Source organism: Trematomus bernacchii, unplaced genomic scaffold, assembly GCF_902827165.1.
Source record: "Trematomus bernacchii unplaced genomic scaffold, fTreBer1.1, whole genome shotgun sequence".
Classification (NCBI taxonomy): domain Eukaryota; kingdom Metazoa; phylum Chordata; class Actinopteri; order Perciformes; family Nototheniidae; genus Trematomus; species Trematomus bernacchii.
In genome coordinates, this window is record NW_022987801.1 from 3,124,808 (window position 1) to 3,137,712 (window position 12,905).

Here is a 12,905-nt window from a genome sequence, read left to right on the forward strand (position 1 = left end):
AGTGTGTGTTTGTAGACGTGTGAGTTGACTCAGCATTGTCTCAGCAGTTGAGACTCAATCTGCCTTGCTGCGGCTGTAATGTGAGCCGACGCACAATATCCCTGAGCGGTGCTCTGACAACGCCACTTCCATGAAAGAAAGATGGCTCAAGAGTTTGACGCAAGCTCAAACACTTCAGCATCCCCTGTGCTACTTTGTCTAAACTAGAAACAGGCACCAAAAAACAGTCCCGTAATATTTTAATCTCAGGAGTCAGAGAACTGTACTGTGAATTGAAAACACTTGACTTTAGTTTTTTTTAACTAAATATACTGGTCCTCATTTATATAACACGGCCCCATTACTCTGGATATAACAGGTAACATTTCAAAGCTTTTTTCAGTTACACTTTATAAACACATTCACATTTTAGTCAACAGTTCTTTCCATTTTAATAAGTAACATTTTAATCATTATTTGAGTCCCTCTCCCCCTTTAAATAGGTAGCAATAAGCCTTCTATTTTTCTATTTAAAAGAACCAATGACTTAGCAAATTCTTAGTCTAACTAGTTCATAATTCAAAACTCAGTTTGTAGTGGAGGGCATTCACTTCTGCAATTGGTTCAAGCACTGACAAAAAAAAGTATTCTAGCGCACTCTAGTGGTGATAAGTTGAAATACACTTTAGTGAGAAATTCCTCACAGATCGTGTGTTTGTGTTAACTATTATTTGAAATGATCTTAAAGCTAAAACGTAATGTTTACCCCTAATAACTCTGACACAGTATTATTCCTTTCATAACGACTTAGAAACTATCAGCCTTACCAATCATGCATTTACCTGCAGATGAACTCTCATTGTCGCAGTCCACAGGTGGCTTCACAGTCTCATTTCTGTCTCCCCCCTGCTCTCCTGACACAGTCTCTCCTCCAGGCTTCACACTGCCCTTTCTACAATCTGACTCACACAGCCTTTCTGTCATTTGGACATCAGAACAATGGTGCTTCTCTGTCTCCATCTTATCTTTATTGCTTGTGGCAATTCTCTCCCACTGCACATCCAAGTTGACCTCCATCACATCTATCCTTTCTCTGTTTCTCTGCAGGTTATCAGCAGTGGGGCCACCCAGGACTAATTTGTTGGGCTCACACAGCATCAGTGGGTTTTCTGTGCAGTGTTTCTCTTCTGTGTCAGTCCCTGCCTGACTCGTATCCTGAGGCTTTTCAGCTTGGCAGTGGCTCACATTGTGTTCTCCCAGTTCCAAAGACACGGAAATCTTTTTTGGGCTGCCACAGTGAAATCCAACTGACGCCTCTTCATCCTCCCTGTCAGCTGGATGCTCAACTTCTTCGATTTCAGGTGATCTAATGCTACACTCAGAGTCATTATTTTCCTTCTGCCAGGACTTCGCATCGTCAGAATAACAATGGAGCCTGTTGTCCGTGTTACTTGTAAAGTTCAAATTCATCTCTAATATAGCATTCTCATTGGTTCCTGAGGGTAGAAGTCCTTCCTTTTCATTGGCTGATCCTTTCTCATATGCTTCTATGTGTCTTGTCTTTTCACACGTTACTTCATCCTGCATTTCATGTCTTACGTCTGACATTTGCATCATATTTTCCGAATCCACTACTTCCTCAGCCCCTTCCTCTAACTGATATAGTAATCCTCCTTCTTGCTCTCCGCTAATGACCTCTTCAGAGGGGTTGGATAGAGGGAGTCTCCACTCTGCTAGGCTGTCCAAAGATACAGTGTGGTCTATCTTCTTTCTGAGGACATGCCAGCTCTCTGCGTTTTTGTTTCCTTTCTGTGGAACTAATGTGTCATTATGTGTCTCTTCACGTATTTTAAAGCAGGAAGAAACCTTGTGAACAGTTGCTTCTCTTCTTTGGGTATTGGGGTGTTCGGTTGTGGGAAACAAAGCCTCATCAGGATCATCCTCCTCCTCGTCGAGAGAAAGATTTTGGATGAAAGGCGGCCTGATTTCTTCAGCGGAACTATGAAAGTAAAAAAAGTACGAAATGCATAATTCATGCTTTTCACTCACAAAATCAGCTACAGAGGAGCACTCACAAGCGCCTAACTTTGGGACAAAGGGTGTTTCTCAATGTCTAGGACGCTTCCTTGGTAGGACATGTCTTCCGAGTCAGGTCCTTCAGAAGCGAGGCAAGAATCCTTCCTAGCCTCGGAAAACGAAGAATGGTGGAACAGGCTAACAGGTGTGCGTCATATGCGAGGCCCCGCCTTAAATGGAGCGCGATTTCCGCCAAAGATTTTGGAAATTGGTCCGTGCACAAAGCATTGTGGGGATTTTAAGACCGCGGAGTCTACACATCATGGATGTATAATAATAACTGGATACAGCGTGGGAGGCGGGGCCTCGTACATTCCTATGAGAGTTCCTCATTGGCGCATGAAGACAAAATGGCCCAACTTTAGAGAGAGCGAAACGTCACGAAAGTATTCATATAATCATATAATCCGTTCTTATTGTGCATCCATGGGTAAAGGTAAAACTCATGTAGTACTGAACACGTCACATGAACGTGCCGGGCGGTGCGGTCCCGTGGGTTAGATCCGCGTTCCTAATGCCGAGGAAAATAACTCTCAGAATAACGTTATTAGGACATTTTACAACTTGAGGACCGAATGTTTTTAATAAGGGCTATACAAGTGTTCATACTGGGTAGTTTATTTAGTTTAAAAAAAATTATCCAACGATTTACAGACGTCTCTTTCCCAATGTTAGTCAATGGGAAAAAGTATTGCGACTGATACGGAAGTGTAGTACCGCCGTTTGGCCACAACGAATATTTTCCTCAGGGTGTTTCTCAATGTCGAGGAGGCTTGCTTGGTAGCACATGTCTTCCGAGTCACTTGCTTCAGAAGCGAGGCAAGAATCCTTCCTAGCCTCGGAAAACGAAAAATTGTGGAACAGGCTAACAGGTGTGCATCATATGCGAGGCCCCGCCTTAAATGGAGCGTGATTTCCGCCAAAGATTTGGGCCGTGCGCAAAGCATTGTGGGGATTTTAAGACCGCGGAGGATACACATGTGCAGCCTCGAAATTTCCCGCAACTAAGTACGCCGGCCTCGGTAGAATTCCAAGGATCCTGGACATTGGAACAGTCCTTCGGCGGGACTCGATGACGTAGCATCCTTGAAATAGTGGCTCTGGAGCAGCCTTCCCCGACATTGAGAAACACCCAAAGTGTTCTCTTCACCTCTGATCATTTCTGAATACTGAAAGCTTGTTATATGCATGAATACATTAACATTCATAAGTTTGATACCAACCACATTTTCCTGGCTATACTTACTTTCTCCATGGTGTAGCTTGATGTTCACAAAGTCTCCCTGGTGTTTGGAGGGACAGGTTGAAGGGGCCTCTATGGGGGATCGTTGCTGCTGTCTCCTCACGCTGAGTGAATGACGGAGCCTGACTGGATTGGCCAGCGGGAGGTTCAGAGGTTTTTCTGTGGGGATAAATCTGCGAGGGCCGATAATAGGCCTCAGACTGAGACGTGTGCCTTTGGAAGGAGGAATCGGAGGGGGTCAGGCAGTCTGGCGCCTGCGAGGACTGATAGGTCTGCCGCTGATTGGAGGCTTCGTGGTAGGAAGTGGAAGTGGGGGACACCTGGGGCCTGGACCAAGAACTGAATCATAACCCTTATATTACAATTGCATTAAGCACTTCAAGGATTACATATATTATTCAATCGTAATTCATTTAACAACACACCATTTATTTTACTTTGTATCGCTCAAAATCCTGAACTCTTGCCCTTTTTATACTAATAAACTGCTGGTTATTACTTTGAACTGAAGTGCAGACCGGGTGCAGATGCTTTTGCAACAATCAGCTCAGCATAATCATAATTTCAAATACTGAATGACTTAAATAGATGCTCTGATTTAAAGGGGACCTATCATGCAAAATGCACTTTTGTACGTCTTTTATACATGAATATGTGTCCCCGGTGTGTCAGGGAACTCACCAAGTGTCAGAAAACACAACCCTCTCTATTTTCCTCCATACCCAAATCTCTAAAAACGGGGCTGCAACGGAGCTGATTATTATTTGAATTTGTCTGAACGTCAGAAAAGGGGTGCTCTGCCTATATGGGCAACTCTCCACCTATCAGGGGAATGAGAGACCGCTTGAACGCGCTGGAGACGCTGTAGTACATATGCCAGGCCTGTAAGTGGCGCTGTAGTCTGCCACAAAAGCCCTTGCAAAAACAGGGCTGGAAAAGAGCAAATACAGCAAAATGAGGCATGGCTAAAATGCATGATCTGTTTGGTATTTTGAAAAGAAAACTTCAGACATGTTTTATATAGGTAAGGTATGGCCCTACAATATATGTTTCAAATATAGCATGATGGGTCCACTTTAAGTGCTATTTTGGAATCCATGCGTAGCTTCTCGCTAATCGTCGTACCTGTCTGTGCCCGTCTCTCTGCTGTCTTCCTGACTCATGCTCCAGCTGCTCACCTGGCTGTTGCTATACCTCTCCACTATGACATGCACAACAAAAAGACAATACTATACACTTTCAGAGATATTCATATATTATGCATTAAAATAACATATAGACAATCTTTACTTGACTTGGGCAGCAAAAATATAGAAAACCCGCCTGACCTGTAAATTCTATCTCTGATTTTACACATACATGACTACAAAATGTTGCAAACTGTTAAGTACAAATAATTGAATGCCCTGGAAACTATTTGATTATCAAGGCAAATGGGTTTCTTTTTTTTAAATACTGTGATTTATAAAACAGTTTTTTGTTCAGATATTGAGCTACAGATTGCCGAAAATAGGAAAATAACCTACAGTACTAGAGCAACATTTGCTCAAATAAATCTACAAATCATTCAATACTGCTTTACAAAAAATGACATTTAATTTTTAGTAAAGAATATTAATTATAAAGAGGCTCAATTTAACAACATCGATTGAACAAACTAAAAGAAAGTGTGGCTGAGGTCAGTTTTTGACATAATGTAGGCTACTGCCACAATCTTAAGTAAGGTACACTTAGCCCTGACTGACGTTGGCTGTGATGGGAGGAGCTATGGCTGCGTCTGACTGTGTGCCGACTCTGGGCCCTCAGGACAGCCAGGATCTTCTGGGCCTCCACAGACAGAGGCCCCGAGTACAACCTGTTGCTAGGCAGCTCCATCTCCTCCCTGTCAGAATGCCTGCTACTCTTTTCCTCTCCCTGACGATATCTGACTCTTCAACTGTTGAGGGCCTAAACAGGACGAAGGGGAGAGTTATACATCAGTTACAAACAGCCCTGGTTTGAACTAGCATCTCAGCTAACCCTCCAGAATAAAATCACAATAATTCCTCTATAAATGATAACATTTTACTTTATTTATGGCAAAAAAGCAGTTTCAAAACATCAGAAGACAAGACAAATCATACGATTATTTTACATAAACACATTCAAATTAATCCCATTGTAAGCAGCCCTGCTCATATATATCTAAACATTTCCCAAGTTGGGTTTTATCCCAAAAATAAAGACTTAAAGGACTGATCTCCACTTCCAAGTGAAGGTGCATATTTTGAGTACACGGGGCTCCAAAGCGGTTGAACAGTGTCTCTTCAGATATCTTCAAGCTTCATAACGCAGCTCGACTCCCTTAGCATAGGCTTTACTGTTGCCCTCTCTTCGCAGCCATTTTGCCCTCCAGTTCTTCCACTACTTTCTGCAGCAGTCGCTGATCCAAGTGGAAGTAGATGTACAACACCCTCTCTCGCCTGAGGAGGGCGTTGCGCTCCAGCTGAGAGCGCTTGGCTTTATCCTCCCCCATGATCTCTTGCATTAAATGCTGCATACTCTGCAGCTGAGACTCGGCTTCCACAAGCTTCACGGTCAGCTCCTGTAGGGACAAAGCACACGGATGAGATATAAAGAAAAATATTGCAACAGGTTAAGTGAGCACCCATTTGAATCAATAAAAGATAAGGAATTATTCAAATAAAGTAAATTAGTTTAGTTTTTTTTTTTTTTTCGAGCGTGTAAAACCAAAGAAAATACAAATGAAACAAAAGGTGATACAGACATGATTCAGTACTATACAAATGAATGCAATAACAAAACAAAACATTTAATTAATAATTGAATAATCTGTAGTATCATTGTCTGATATCAATAAATGATCACGATGTTATTAAGACAAACATATTGCATCCATATAAAGTCAATCAACAGTCCACTTCCTGAGAGCCACTTATTATCACACAGTGCGTTTTAGACCCAACGTGTCTTTATGTGAGTGAAAAGGAATAAACAGAGTGCTACCAGCTTCCCTCACCAAAAGTGACGAGTAATTTTAAATTCAGCTGACTCACGTTAAGTATTTGTTTTTGAAATGTTCGGTTGACCAAGGTGACAGAAGATAAAAAGGAAAGAAACCCACCTGTGCATTGGGACAGAGCAGCTCCTGGTCAGTGGCCCTAGGACGTACCTGCGGCCCTAAGAGCAGCTGCTGGAGTTCTGTGTACATGGCCCTGTGGAGCGCCTCACAGTCGCCATAGAGACGAGCTGCCGAGTAGTACTGCTCACGCCCGGCGCCAGCTAGAGCGTCTCGGGTCACTTGGAGGTTGCCCGCGAGGTCACGAGCAGAGTGGTCCAATGCTTCATATGTCCGGAAAGGCTCCGATCGACCGTGCTCTGAGTCATGGTCAAGGATCTGGAGCAGCCTGGGGAGAGAAATGCATACAACACTGAATTATAATCCAAAGTGAAACAACACGCATATGAAGGAAGACAACTAAAGAGTGTCATGGGCACAAAGCAGCCAACATAGCACCAAAGCATTATTCATTATTAATATGATTATTAAAAATCATGTTCGTGGTGTGTAAATATTCACATTCAAATAACATCCACTAGACCAGGGGTTTTCAAAGTGTGGGAAGGTGAGCCTCCCCTCAGAGAACATAAGAACAGCCGCACCCCCCCTCCCAATTATTATTGCTATTATTATTATTATTGTTGTTGTTGCTATAATGCAGGGGTATTCAATTGCATATCAAAGAGGTCCAGTAAGAGAACATGTCATTCAATGCTCTGTTTTCACTGTCTACCTTTCTCTTTTTTGAGCACGCCATTTGAAATGACTCCGACTGTTTCTCTCTTCTCGTCTCGTCTCTGTGTGTGTTTGAATCTATCGTGCTGACTCACTGACTGCACCAATTTGATTGGCTGAGTAGCGTCACCTCCTTAAAACATTAAACAATAACTTTTTAAAACCTTTTTATCTTTATATATTTTTTTAACATTTTCAACATCGTGGATAAATCCTTATATGCTCCCGGCAACACACTGAATGTCAACTTTGCCTCCGTATTACACTCACCCCTACTTTAGTGGGAACAATGAGTCTGCGTCTTTGATGCACACAGGCGGATGATGCGGGGATGCAATGTAGACAGGACGCAGATCATCCTCTGGCTGCAGCCTTGACCGGTACTTGCTTTTGATCAAAGTCAATGCGCTCACACAGGTAGCTGGAGGCAGGGGCGGACTGGGACAAAAAATCAGCCCTGGAATCTCACAGCCAGCTAGAGCTAGCAAGCTAGTGAACTGTCAACGCCTGTCAGCGCAACTTAAATGATGCCGTTTAAAAACATACAAAATTAAGGGCGCTGCCGGCCGTCAGCGAACCGAGCCGGCCGTCAACGGCCTGCTGACGTCCGGCCGTTCTGTGATTCTCCAGAACACACAGATGGCCAGTCCGCCCCTGGGTGGAGGTGAAGGGAATGAGCACTTTTACAGCCTTTTTGGCGAGGTGGGGGAACTCGGTCTCCACAGACAGCCAAAAGTGTGCAAGTGACACTTTACTCGTCTTTTTCTCGTTATTGTTTTCTCACGCTGCGCCTCCCCTGAAGCTCTCTGGCGCCCCCCCCCAGGGAGGCGCGCCTCACACTTTGAAAACCGATGCACTAGAGTACAGTATATGAATAATGAACCAATAAAACTTACTTTTCTTATGACTTGTTAGTTAAGACAGGGGGATATATTATTTAATTCATAAAAAAACGACTACATCATTCTAAAAGACTTGCAAATAAAATGCTTTTTACATCATCAGTTCTAAAACAGCACATTACAGCTGGTGTCCTCCTACCTGCTGAAGGCTGCATCCTTGCAGCTGATGATGGGGTTGGGCCGGGGGTTAATAGCCAGGTCAGGGTGGGTCAGGGACTCAATTCTGAGGGTTGTCGCTTCACCTTCCGTTACCAATCTGCTGTTTATTTCTCCCAGCTGCTTAAGACCGGTCCTCCACCTCCTCAACTCCATCTCCTGACCCACGCGCACCAGGTCAAAGGACGCCTTCTGGCGGAGCAGATAGCCTCGTACCTAGGAAGACAATTAGTTTTCCTAGGGATGTTGATTCTTGTTTAAACATTGATTAAGAACAGGGGTACTCAAATACAAATCTTAAAGGTCCAAAGACATTTTTCAACAAGACAAAGGTCCGTTTATTACGGTCATTCAAACTTTTAAACAATTGCAACAAGATTCTTAAGACGAGGTTGCAAAAACAAAAATAATCTGTATGCAGCAGTTTTCATTGTTATTGTGTCTGTGCTTGATCCCTCAGAGTCGCAGTGTGAGCTGCACAGTTATGAATAAAGGCAGCTGCACCCTCTTTCATTCAGCATTCCCATTATTGCTTTATAAATGTCTTGCCCCCTTGTGTGTCCACTGAGGTTCGTCAGGCCCAACACATCTTCAACAAACTCCCCCTTTGCCTCATCATAAAAACTCACAAACACCAGCAACTGAGCATTGTCAGTGGTGTCAGTGGACTCATCCACAGCTAAGGAAATGCACTGTGCATTTTTTATTCCATCACAAAGCTGATTAATCAAATCACCAGCCAGTATTTATGTTCTTCTGGTTGCTGTGGAATCTGACCTGTTATTTCCTCTTTTTGTTTGCCTTCAAACATGGTCTCCATCACTTCAGTCATGCATTCTTTTATACTTCAGTTATTATCCAGTGGAATGCCCTTACCTACTGGCCTAGTTAAATCAAAGTGGTTACTATTTTTTGGCTGGGCAGTGTAGTTTTACACACCGTCTTATTTGACTTTCTCAGGACTTAAAACTGTTTTTTGGGGGCAGACCCCCACAAAGAAAAAAATATAAATTGTACACACGTATGGTCATCATCTTAACAGTGTTGTATGCTCATCCGTGAGCAGAGCATCAAGTTGACATGTCTATTACAGCTGAATGCGGCGATTACCATTTTGTTCAGCAAAACGCCTCACAAACTTATTAAGATCAACAGCTTTAGTGCGTTTTGATTCAATGCTGAGTACAGCCAAACTTGACAGTCTCTTCTCTGTCATTGTAGACCGCAAATACCTCATTCCTTCAGTACTTGGGTCCGAATGCTTCTCGTTTTGTGCCGTCCCGTTCAAATGAAATCGTCTTGTGCTGCATTCACTTGCACTCGGACATTAGAGACTTTCTCTCATAAATGTCAGATGAGCCACAACTTTTCTTTCAAAACAAAGCTGCCAACTGGGGTGGCAAGGCCTATTTTTAGGATGGCAGTTTCCACCCCATGCCACCCCAGTAGGTGAAACTAGGCTACTAGTTACAGTACAGATGCAACTAGATGAGCTGTTAACTCTCGCTCTGACTTTTTATTTTTTAAACTCTCGCTCTGACTCAGACAGGTTGAAAGAGACGAGACACGCATTTTTCCCACCCGCATTCCGCGAAGACCCGCCCTACTGTGCCTCTGATTCGCAGACTGTTGGTGGGGGGAAAAAAACGCTGACGGGATACTGAATGTGATTGGACCAAAGCGTTGACAGACACACACAGACAGTGGAACAGTCGGACATGCAGAGCGCTGTTTGCAGTGGACATAGCGGAGAATTTTGACTCGTTGCTTTGTGGCGATGTCTCGCAGATAACACAGATAACACAGATAATACATATGAAAAGTATAATTTGCTCAGAGTCCAGAGACAGTTGTGGTTCGGTCCGGATCCGGACTTTGAGGATGCCTGACTTAGAATGACAGGTAGATGTTATGGTGGTTTCATGTCTTAAGCATGACATTAAAATGCATATCGCTAATTATCACATTTTGACTTTAATTCGTCATCAAACTCTGTTCAAATAATTGCTTTCAAGCTTTTATATTTGTGTTTTATTACTTTCCGTTTGTTTTACTCTCTGTTTTATAATGGGTTCCGTTGCAGGTCTTTAGTTCATTTCATTCTCTGTGTGTAAACTTTTTGTAACTCTTTGTACTTTGTAAATGCAAAAGCTGCTATATAAATAAAGTGATTATTATTATTATATTATTATTCTTTGAGCAGTAAAAATGTTAACTCTTAAAAGGGTTACTCAAGCACCTTGTTTCTCATTCAAATGATTTCAAGCAAGACCATTTCATTCTCAGTAGCTGAAGCAAAGCTGATTGGTCACTATCCCTGCCCCCTGAGAAGTACATAGGTGATATCACCAACTAACCTGATCCTGTCTGGATGTGTAGTAGTCCTGCCGGGCTAGTTGCAGAGCCAGGTCTCCCCTCACCACCGGCACATTAAGCAGCCTGGCTGACTCTCTGAGGGCAGCAGGTAACGGTCCTTGGAGCAGAGCCTCCAACTCCGCCTCCACCGCCTGCAGCTCCTTCCTGGACACGACCTCGCGGACATGCAGGGAGGAGGAACTGGAAATACTCTGGCAGGGTGAGGACAAAGATAGGAAAGAGAACTTGAGACAGGAGGCAGGAACAACAAATACCACAAAGACAATGAGAACCGCGAAAGTGTTTGCAGAAGATATAAAACACGAAACAACTGCTTACCTTGGTATGAGTGGACTTCTCAGAAAGCCATTCTAGGCCAGCCTTGACACTCTTCTCCTCTGCCGTGGCCTGCATCAGTTGGTGCTGGGCCACAATATGAGCCCACTGAAGTTTGGCCATCTCCGTCCTCCTGCGGTCCACAACTCGCTCCTCCATCTCCTTCCCCTTGTGCTCCTTCTCTTCGTCTTCTCCATCTTCACAAGAACTGAGGTCAAGAACCTGGAAGCGCTCAGAGCAAGAAGTCTCCACAATGTCAGAGATGCCCTGGAAGAATTGCTTCCGAGTGAAGGCAGATAGTGTTTTAGTGTTGAGCTCCTCCTGGTGCAGGTAGGGATCTAGGGGCAGCTGGGAGAGGAGAACAGTGGGGCTCTTGGAAGTGTTTGATGAGGACTTTGATTCTTTTTGTGTTGCCGGCTGAACCGGGAGATATGAAGCAAGCTTTGTAACATCATCTGTTAGGTTTTGTAGTAGGGCATTGGTGTCAGCATTCTCAGCTCCAATGGCAGCACTGGCCTCCTTTAGTTTATAGGCAGCACTCTCCAGCTCAGCAGAAAGACGAAGGTCAACATCTGCACGGGAGGTGGCCACAAGCTGCAGCCGGTTGTACCGCCGTTGCTTCAGCTCTTTCTCTTTACGCAGCGCCTGGAGCTCTGCCTCCAAATCCTCTATAGCCACATCCCGCTCAGCTGCAAACACAGAGGATGACGATGAAGAAGAGGGCCCGAAGATGTTTGCGCTGCTCCCATCCGAAGGTCCAATGGTTTTAAGGACTTCGCCCAAGGCTGCTTCATCCAAAAATGGCTTGCCAGACTTCCGCAGCTCCTGGATAGCATGTGCCTCCTCTGCTGTGAGAACATTGCTCTGGTTGAGGGTCCGACAGACAAAGCGCAAGAAGTGAAGGTTCTCCGGGGCGCAGTCAAACAGCCAGTCGAAGTCAGAGGCCTTCAGTGATGATGCAGCAGGAAAACCTAGACGGCCCACGGCCTCCACAAACTGGCTACCATTTAACATGTTGAATCACAGCTCTATGGCTAGTACTAGTCAGTCAAACAGCAGCAACATGTGGATTGTGGAGGATTAGGAAGACCAATAGGAAGAGAGTTAAAGCAAAGCATATTCATGGTAGTTATGTCTATTAAAACCCTGCAATAATTTCCAAACATGCAGCATTTTTACAAAGTGAAACACAGAGAGTACAGATAAATAGTGGCATTTAAAATCAATAATATCACTGGACATTGGCATTAGTTTACTATAGTTTCAGTTATTGACACTGTCAACAGTTTTATTGTTTATGGTGTTGTTTTCTTAATAAGACTCAGTAGTATACAACCTCACAATTCAACAACAGCATCCTCCAAAATGACCAAATGTGAGTTAACACCTCTGCAAAATGCCTAAATAAAACTGAAATTACAATTTCAATCTAAGTAAGATGAATTGCTGAACAAATTAGATTAGTCTAAATATATCTACTACGAGAGTTCAACAGTGACAGTCCCTTGATATATTCTAAAATCATTTATCACAAGAAACGTTACAGTACCATTATCACTGACTCTAAATGTTTTTCCAAACTTAAGCCGCAGTCGACCGTTAAGGAAAACTTCATACATTTCTAACAATATTAAACAATTGTTAGTGTCTTCGCAAATAAATGATGTGTGTATTTGTTAAAATGGATCTGGTGAAAGTATCATAAGCACATCCGTCACAACAGTTAGCTTATCATTAGCTAAACAGTTGCAGTACTTTAGCCAGTTAATGGCTAGAAACTAGGTATAGCTAACATGCTAACTACCATGTAAATTGGCACTTGGGTCGAGTGCAGTGTATTCGTATATTAATCTTTACAAGAAAAGTCAAATTTGTCAAACAACAACTTACAATTGTATTCAGAATTTCCTTTTAGTTAGCATCCTGTTGAAGCCAGTTATTTAATCGCGCCAACAATCCGAACTGACGGAACGTCGACACGCCGGACAACGTAACGTTCCACGTCATACGTTAGAGGCTGCGTCAAACCTCCAACCAATCAGCTTCTAGGATGAAGCATAAC

The 12,905-nt window shown here is 43.4% G+C and overlaps 1 protein-coding gene across 3 annotated transcripts; it reads right to left on the bottom strand.

Annotated features, from left to right (window-relative positions):
• Positions 1-5,348: 5,348 nt before the first annotated feature.
• Positions 5,349-12,803, bottom strand: haus3 (HAUS augmin-like complex, subunit 3). Of its 3 annotated transcripts, none has more exons than XM_034150182.1 (6): positions 12,734-12,803; positions 10,847-11,883; positions 10,510-10,719; positions 8,136-8,368; positions 6,423-6,705; positions 5,349-5,882 (listed from the first exon to the last, which is right to left on the bottom strand). In XM_034150182.1, the coding sequence occupies exons 2-6, from the start codon at positions 11,855-11,857 to the stop codon at positions 5,655-5,657; spliced, it is 1,965 nt and encodes a 654-aa protein (XP_034006073.1). In that variant the 5' UTR covers positions 11,858-11,883; positions 12,734-12,803; the 3' UTR covers positions 5,349-5,654. The 3 variants fall into 3 exon arrangements, with proteins under 3 accessions (XP_034006073.1, XP_034006075.1, XP_034006074.1); XM_034150184.1 differs by having other exon boundaries at positions 6,471-6,705; positions 12,734-12,799; XM_034150183.1 differs by lacking the exon at positions 12,734-12,803 and having other exon boundaries at positions 10,847-12,719.
• Between the last annotated feature and the right edge of the window lie 102 nt (positions 12,804-12,905).